This window comes from Cyprinus carpio, chromosome B7 (assembly GCF_018340385.1).
Source record: "Cyprinus carpio isolate SPL01 chromosome B7, ASM1834038v1, whole genome shotgun sequence".
NCBI classification, from domain to species: Eukaryota; Metazoa; Chordata; class Actinopteri; order Cypriniformes; family Cyprinidae; genus Cyprinus; species Cyprinus carpio.
In genome coordinates this window covers 7,995,744-8,004,852 of record NC_056603.1, presented here as the reverse complement: position 1 = coordinate 8,004,852, position 9,109 = coordinate 7,995,744, and the positions used below count along the sequence as shown (strand labels likewise).

The window sequence follows — 9,109 nt, the reverse complement described above, 5'->3', positions numbered from 1 at the left end:
TCCAACGGGTTTAGAGGGTTTAATCTTTAATCTCCCATTTTAAAATAAAAGTTTGTAGACCCGAGCCATGAACTTCAACTCCCATTGCTGCCTTTTATCAAAGTCCTGCTCCTCACCATTTTGCTGCAGAAAAAATGGGATTTGTGCACCATCTGAGTTGCTGTACTTACATAGAAAGAGTGAATGGAGGCTCACAGATCGGCTCCCCAGGGTCAGATGACTTGTTCAAATCCTACAGCTTGTCCATTTGCACTCAGAGCCATTTCAAGAGTGGTAAGATAAGGGATAAAAAATGTCAAACAAATATTTTGGGTTTTAAAAGATGTGTGGGGCAGTGCTTGAACTTTGATAAATCCACAAAAGCTGTTTTGGGGTCTATTCACATGTCTATTTCGGTGCATTCAGCCATTGATGATGCCTCCGGACGTTTTCCAGTTACTTGTGGAAAGGAGTTCAATGCGTACAGCTGAGTTTTATTAAATAGACCTTCAGCTTAAAATGGCCCTTTTATCTTTTACTAACCAAACAGTAGCTACAATCAGCATGTCTTTTTTTACCCATATTCTATATTTCAGTAGTTTAATGCATCCTTGAATTCAGTAAGGCAATAGCGTGTCACTGTGCTCTATAAAGAATAATAATCATGTCTCTCTTGAGACAAGGCCATGTGTGACACTGGAGTATTAAAGTTAACACAATATATAAACATACTGCCATTCCAGTAGGTTTTTATTTAACACACATCTGCTGAAGGTGAAACATGTTCGTGAACGCTGTCAATCAAAAGAAAAATGCACCAAGCAAAAGACCCACCAAGCACAATTTTTTTTCTTATTCGCCAAAAATATTTGCATTACAGTAGTTACTCAGTATATTTGAAACCGATGTTCTGTTTCATTTACAGCGTCAATGACATACGTAATAACACACGTACGGCCGGAAATCCAGCCTCACGCGCCGTTTCCATGGAGACGCGTCCACACAGTTACCACGAGCAGCAGCGTTTGGTGTTTGCTGCTTGAAGCAGTTGGAAAACTTTGACTTTAAGCACTTTTGGTTATTTATACAGTGCTATATTTAACTTCACACGGTGGAAGACGCCGTCAGAGGAAGTATTTCAGAGGTGAGAGTGATATTTTGCTGGTTTATTTGAAACTCAGCTCAGACGTTACGTCACTTTATAGACTATCACAAAAGCTAGTTAACGTTACGTTACTTGAGAGTTTAGCACTAACGTGACTTATTTAACTTATTTGGTGTCTTATTTTGAATGTGTTTCAGGAGAACTAGAGCAATTTAACTTTTCTAACAGCTTAATTGATATAAAATAACCCTATCAGACTACATCAATCCGTAAATGAAGAATGAAGATAGATGATAATCTCACAGGATCAGATTTAGATCTTTAGAAGCTTATAATTGTATTCAATAAAGATCCCGAATTCCTGAAGTCCTTTATAATCAGCCTGTTACCTCCCACAGTCTTGCCTTTGACATTTTATCTGATGCCGTGTGGCTCACAGACTTATTTTAACTGATCAAACTCACCTGCTGCCTTCCAAATTTCATCTGATCTAACGGGATCTGCAGTTTTAAATGTTTTCCATTACTCACAGACTCCCTGTCTTACCTTTTCATGCTTTTGTATTGCCTCCAAACTGTCTGCTTTATTATACAGCACTCAACAAAACTGACAAGTTGGGAACTGAATCAAAGCTTTAATAAAGAAGGAGGGTCTGCTGGTGTTGACAACTAAATGTGGAAATGGAGGGGGAGACATCAGCTTGGAAAAGATAAATAGTTTATGAGCTAGATATTTTTGCTCTCTCCCCCACACAGACACATACACAGAGACACATATATACATACATACCGTCTATCAAGAAAGACAATTATAAAACAAAACAATATTGTGGTGCTTGGAGACTGGTAGCACGCCTACTGTATGTTAAAAGGTTCTTTTCCATCTCTGATGTTCAAAATGCCTGCTTGCTTCAGCCTCTGTTTTTCATTGCCTTTATTTACTTTGACCAAGAATTGCATCTGGGGAAATCACAGTGCTCTTAGACAACTGATGAGGCATCATTAGGATGTTGAGCACATATTGTAACTGAACCTTTCCAACTGTCAAATCTGTATGTGCACATTTATTTGTGTGTAGTTTGTCGTATCAATGTAGAAAACAGCTGTGCTGCTTATATTTTCATATTTTTATGCAAACTGACTTTCCCCCCCAATTTTTCTGATGAACTGAAAGTTTAAAACAGCTCATTTTGTTCATTAGGTTGCAAGCCGGTTTGAAAGCTGTATTATTTAAGGTGTAGTTCACGTTCAAACGGGATGCAATGAGTTATGTGCCAAAGTTAGGGGTTAGGCTCACAATTATCACAGTGATGCCTATTTTAGCAAACACCATTGAAAACAGAGTTTGTGGTTATTGTATGACTGACTATATTTTTGCCTTACTCTTACTGAAAGGTAAGCGTGCCCACAGAGGTATCGGTCTCTCAGGATGGCTGACCGAGGGACCCCCCAGCCTGCCCGTTCATCTTCCAGCATGTCCATGCAGTCCGATTCAGGGAAAGGTCACTCCAAGAGCAAACTCATTTCCTCCACACCGGTCCCCAGTGAAGTCTCTCTAGAAGTGCCAGAGGTTGCAGGTATGAAATAGAAACAAGCTGCTTCGTGTTGTTAGTGTTTGCCTCCCACTTGTAAATACTGTACAAGCAGCTCTCTGATCTGCCAGTTATTTACATTATGCTAAAAAATGCATCGAGTTTGATGTAATTATGTATTTAAAATGGTGCCAGCATAACAATATAGTGGTTCAGAGTTATTAAATATTGAAAACTGTGACAGAAAGCTCCTTTACTGCCACTCAACACTAACATCTAATGCACTCACACTTATTTTCCTTTTTTCTACTTGCTGCTTTTATTTTTTTGTAAAGCCAACAAGAAGTGCAAAGGGGCTTTCAGTAGGAAAGGAGATGCAAATGGATTAGTAGTACTAACATAATCTAATTGTAGGACCTCTGCATCTGTGACCATTGTGTATATTTGTGGTTACTTTCACACTTCTTTTTTTTGTTTGTTTTTATATTTTGGCATTCTGGCACTTTTCGCTTGATTTGTTTTTAGTTATTAATTTTTGATCGGTTGTGTTTTTGGGCACCATGTAAAACAAAGTTATTGCAGAAAAACCATAATATTATTTTTCTGCCCTTTCCACTAAAGGTCAGCTAGACCTGAACTGTGGTGCAAAATGTTTTCTAATCTGAACTGAGCTGGTTGTTTGAATTATTCTTTGCACTGTGTGTTTGTGTGTATGTTTTTTCTCAGTTGAGAAAGAGAAGCCTGTCTCAAAGGTGGATGTTTCAGCAGAGGAAGCAGATTCCTACACGGAACGGCTGGTAATTCACTCATACATGCTAAATTACCAGCCTTTAGGCACAGACACTGATAAATCACCTCACAATGATTGGGATTCTTATCTGATTATAATCTGCAATTTATAATTTTTCCCTCGCTTGAGTCTCGCGCCTGCGGTCCTGGCTTACTAATCAGTGCTTTCATATCGGCGTTATTGAGTTCTTCTAATGATGTGAGTGAATATTTCATCCGCTCTCCACATGCTCTGTGGGCTTAAAGGTCTTGTTTGGGCCCCGTTCACGTCTTAGACCTCATCATCGATCACACAGATCGGAGGATGGCATCAAGTTAGTGCAAGAAACATCGTTAAATTCCACCCAGTGGTCTTCAAAATAGAGGAAGAAGAGAAGCATATTGTTGAACTGTAATTTCCGTTTCAGGCTCATGCATACGCATGATGAGGTTTTTGGCTTAAACAAGATAGATAACCTCTGGTCTCAAATGATGGCTGATGCAAATAGCACGGGAGGAAGAAATGACTGAGAAAGTGAGGGGCGAGTGGGCAGAGCCAGTCAGCGAACTTGCAGCATCTCTGTCCTTTCATCAATGAGGTTAATAGAATTAATTACAGCCCTCTGGCTGGAAAAAGGCAATGGCATTTACATGCAGTGGCTCAGTGTGCCCGCCCCTGCTGGGAGATCCTGTAGAAAAAGCAGCTGGTGAGCTGGTTGTAATGACATTTGTTATAGTAATGCACATTCACTGACATTAGCCCTTTAGACAAATATCAGTATGTTTATGGTAGTTATGTAGTGCTTTTAGCACAGAGATAAGATTAATTATTAATGTGATGTGTTATGCCACGCAACTTCTGAGAGGATGATGGAGGTTTTGATGGGAGTTTTTCATTCAGTTTGACATGCAAAATACTGTCTCACCATATAATTTGATGTTACGCCTTATCATGTTTCATCCAGTTTTGCCAGTCTGTTAATTCATGTCAGCTCATACTCTCATTGCATATGCCCTGCCACATGATAACAGTGTACCAGTGACAAAAAAAAGTAGTTGCTACAATGTTACTGTGTCACGCCATCTAAAAAAAAGAATGATGTAAATATACATAATGTTACAAAATATACACTGTAAATATATATAAACATACATTGTAATGTTACAAAAGATTTCAGTTTTAAATAAATGCTGTTTTTTTAAAAACTTTCTATTAATCAAAGAATCCTGAAAATCCTGAAGGATCATGTGACACTGAAGACTGGAGTAATAGCTGCTGAAAATTCAGCTTCGCCACCACAGGAAATTAAAATTACATTTTAAAATATATTCAAATATAATTTTTTCAAATAATATTTCATAATATTATTGTTTTACAATATCACTTTTTTCTCAAATAAATGGATTCTTGGTGAGTGTAAGAATCTAAAAAAAAAAAAACATTTAAAAAATCTTACTGACCCCAATCTTTTGAACAATTGTTTAAACAAAATAATATTTTTAAAAAATACTTAGATTGGTTGTAATTAACTTATCCTTTTTTCCTCCAGAGAGAAGCTTTTAAACGGCGTTTAGCATTGAGTGGTGTTTCAAAGGAGTCCTGGACAGAAGAAAGTGAGCGAGCCTTGGATAAATTCATCTCAGACTCTTCTGTCAGGCTTCTCATTGTCTACCATGACCCTTTCACCAGCCTACGCGTGGAGTACGCCATACCAGCTCAGGTATGCTGCAGCTCTATATTGAGAAATGACATTTAACATCCCAATCAGAGTCTTTTGTGTCACAATCTCATAAAGACAGAAGATTATTCAGGGGTTGAGTGTGCTTGTTTTTATGGTGATATTTTGAGCTTCAATTTAATGAAGGAACATGCAGGGGTTTCTCAATAAATTTATTCTTCATGCATTGTGTTCATTTCTAATGCATCTGGTGACTTGCCAGGATACCAAAGATCTCATTGTTATACTGTGTGTGATGACTTTTGGTGATCAATTAGCACTCAAAAATATGAATTAACAACATCTTCTCTTTGCCACTTATCAATCTTCCATCACTCTCTCCCTCTCTCTCTCCCTCACTCCCCCCAGGTGGTGGAGCATATGTCCTACTTCATTCGGGCAGAGGACAGTATAATCACAGAGGAGAGTTTTAGGAGCATGTTGCAGTTTGGTTCTGTAAGGGGAGGGGCCATAAAGAGTCTCCTCAGGCTGATGAATGGCGTTCACACCCCTCAGGTCACCCTTAGCACTGCCTGGCCAGAGACCGCCAAGAACAACTACTCTGTAGAATTGCACCGCTTCCTCAGCAAACTTACAGGTAATGACAGAAAGTCACAGCGCCATCTAGTGTGGGCCCTCCTCAGACAGTAACAGTAACCTCCTGTATACACTTGTATCTTATTTGTTGTGACTTTACAGTTGACACAGTATGAAGTAACATGCATTAATAACAGTTGAAAAGGGGGCCATGAAGGGTGTCTTGGCGGTTTTAAAATCGTGTACATTGGGGAAAAAATTTCAATTTTCCAAACACTATTTGTTTTCTCAAAAATTGCTTGTAAATTTCACAAACAATTTCGAAGAGAAACAATTAACAAATTGAATTAAACACTGAAACTTTATTTTCTTATACAACATACTCCAGTAATCTTTATTTACAGTTTTGAAAAATCATTTATTACAGTGCATGTACAGTAAGGAGCTGCCTGAAGTACATACAGTCTTTGATTAATGTCTCAAACTCTTATAAAAGTTATTTTGTAACACATTTTGCACAGAATTTTCTTTTTCATTAAAAAAAATAACGAAAGTACAGCGTTGTAGCCCGGGTGCTTTATTATTTACATGCTCATTGAAGTGCACTGACCTCTGTTTACTACCACTTTCTATGTCAGTTCACATTTACTGTATGTTATTGATCCTTCCTTTCATCCATATTGCAGTCAGCGACTTTCTTCATATGTTTCTTTCACATTAAGCTAAACCAAATCACAACACACCTAAAATCACAATTACAATTTGCACTCCAACTTCCTAACAAACATATCAAACACACAAACATTACTCATAATCAGTGCTTTTGTGGGTTTTTTTTTTTGCAATCTGACTGAGCTTCTCCACCGTCAGCCATTCAGAGGTAATCACCAGGCACAGTGGAGCACTGTGATGGTTCAATTATTATGCTCATCAGTCCAATCAGCACACCGACATCACCCAGAGCAGCACGACTCTGACTAAACAGAAATAACACAGCCACCAATCACAGGCTCTTCTTACATGGGGAAAGGCACTGCCGCAGTGCTCCCGGGTAATCAGAAAGCCGTTTGACAATTTTAACAATTCGCCTTTTGGTTCTCCTCTTTTAGCACATAATTCTGTAGATCATGTTTGAGGCGGTAAGACTGGATGCCAAGAAATACATTTTTAAAGCCATTGGAGATGTATGGAAAGATGATTGAAATGCCATACCGCAAATTTACCTTAAATCTGTTTTAATTAAGCTAACAAATAACAGTGAGGTCACAAAGTGCTCTTAAGTGATGTATTCAACTGGTTAAAATGGTGTATTTCAGAGGGAAATCAGGTTACAATTGAAAGAAGTGAGTAAGGGGCCACAGGTATATTGATGTTAGCCATGCCTTTTCTAAAAATAACAGCACAGGCTCAGTTCATTCTTACTCTGTGAGGTAAAGCCTTGCCAATTCGTCTCTCTCATTCACCAAAGCTGAAGAATTTGGCCTGGAATTTGTACTGAATAAATATAGACACTGTATACAAAAACGCCACATACTCTGTAGGATTAGACACACAAATACACACACATGCACATTATTTCTCATCTCAGCCAGCTGACTCATTCACTTTCCGGCTATATTTTATTTTATTTATTTTTTATTTTTTGATGTCTCATTATTTTCCCTCTGGTGTATCCCGTTTGCTTGTCTTTGTTCTTCCTGTAAAGGCCAATCGAATGCTGTCATTGTGCTCTTTTTATTTCTATGTCTCATGACTGCCATCACAGAATGAAGCAGCTAGTCGAACTTGTACACATTGCCCTTATTCCTTTTAATCTTTTCATCCCTCAATATGCTACACTCTTTTTGTATCTTGTTCTTTCTTCTGTCTCACTCCATCAGACATCTCCTTCCAAAAATTTAATGTGACAGACCTCTATTATCTTTTTATCTGCCTTTCACTCTTTAAACGCCTGTAAAAGTGGTTGCAGCAAGCATTGTTTTGATGTCCAGCATGGAAGGAGCAGTGGATACTGTAGAAACCACAAAAAAAACAAACAGCAGTCATAAAAATTGTTTGTGGCGGCTGACACGTGCCACATGGCATAAAAGCATAGCAATAAACTTTTATTGTGTTTCTCTTTTATGCTCTTGTGTTGATTCATTTCACCAACATGCAAAGCACTATAATGTTGTATGGATTTGCTGTCTGTAGCAGTAAGAATGAGGAGTGACATGATGGATATGATGATGTGCTGAGCTGTACTTGGTGTTGCTGGTATGGATGACTTGCACTGATCGGATTACTGATGTCCAACCATTGTTTTGTTTTTTTTTGTTTTTTTTCACAGACAGCAGATTTAAACTGCTGGGCAGCACTGTGCTGTACGTCCCTCTGGAGGCTCTGCAGCACCGCCCAGAGGAGGCCGTCACCAACAAGAGTCTGGTGCAAAGGCTGGAGAGTAAGACTGTGTTCATGTGTGTGTATGGCTGCTTGTGTGTGTAAATGGGTGTGTGAGGGCTTGTATAATTTCTGATGGAGTGGACTGTGAGGAATGAACAGTGTGAAAAGTACATAAGATGCCCTATGCAGGAAATTACATCTACCGTGACAGTCCGTGGCTAGAGGCTGTGAGTGTGATTTACACAGTAACCACAGCTGAAGGACAAAAATAAAGGGCTAATTCAATTCAACACTGCCATGCTGCTCTAAGACAGTTAAAGGAGTCTTTATTAAATTTGGCGGTCCTGGAGGGGTCCAGGGTTAAAGGGACATACTTAGGGCATTTGGAGGTGTTGGAGAAAAAAGGCATATTAGAAGCTAACTTAAAAAAAAAAAAAAAAAAAAACAGGACATGGTATGAATGATACTCCACTCAGGGTCTTTTACAGGAGGCCGCAGACCAGAGACTGTTTGTCCTTCAAATGATTTTATTTAAAATTTCTCCATAGTCACTCCACTCCACTCCATTTCTGCCATATGCACATAAACTGACAGTCATCCCTAATAAGCTACTACTAAATATTGTAGAATCTTAATTTTCTGTAAAGTTGCTTTGCAATGATTTGTTTCGTAAAAAGCGCTATACAAATAAACTTGAATTGAATTTGATTACATTTTTAAAGTCAACAAGAGGTCGGAAGGTTCCCTTTCTTTATGAAGTCTTGGTTTAATGTGTATTAATATATACCGTTCAAAAGTCTGTGAGATTTTTAAAAATGTTTTTGAAAGTCTATCAAAGCTGTTTTTATTTGATCAAAAATACAGGAAAAACAGCAATATTTTGAAATAGTATTACTGAATATTATATTAAGGAACTGATTTTTTTTATTTCAGTTTAATGTGTTCTTTAAAAAGTGTTACAAAATATGTAATGGCAAAGTTAAATTTTAAGCAGCCATTACTCTAGTCATCAGTATCACATGACAAATATCATTCTAATGTACTGATTTGGTGTTCAAGTAACATTTCTTATTTTTGTCAATGTTGAAA

The 9,109-nt window shown here is 38.0% G+C and overlaps 1 protein-coding gene across 1 annotated transcript in view; it reads left to right on the top strand.

Moving 5' to 3' along the window:
• The first annotated feature begins 951 nt into the window (after positions 1-951).
• dnah2 (dynein, axonemal, heavy chain 2) overlaps positions 952-9,109 on the top strand; it is a 138,879-nt gene continuing 130,721 nt past the window's right edge. Inside the window, 6 exon segments of the mRNA XM_042727001.1 lie at positions 952-1,123; positions 2,479-2,660; positions 3,342-3,412; positions 4,934-5,104; positions 5,471-5,699; positions 7,968-8,078. Of these exon segments, the coding sequence (XP_042582935.1) occupies positions 2,513-2,660; positions 3,342-3,412; positions 4,934-5,104; positions 5,471-5,699; positions 7,968-8,078 (730 nt within the window). The 5' untranslated portion in view covers positions 952-1,123; positions 2,479-2,512.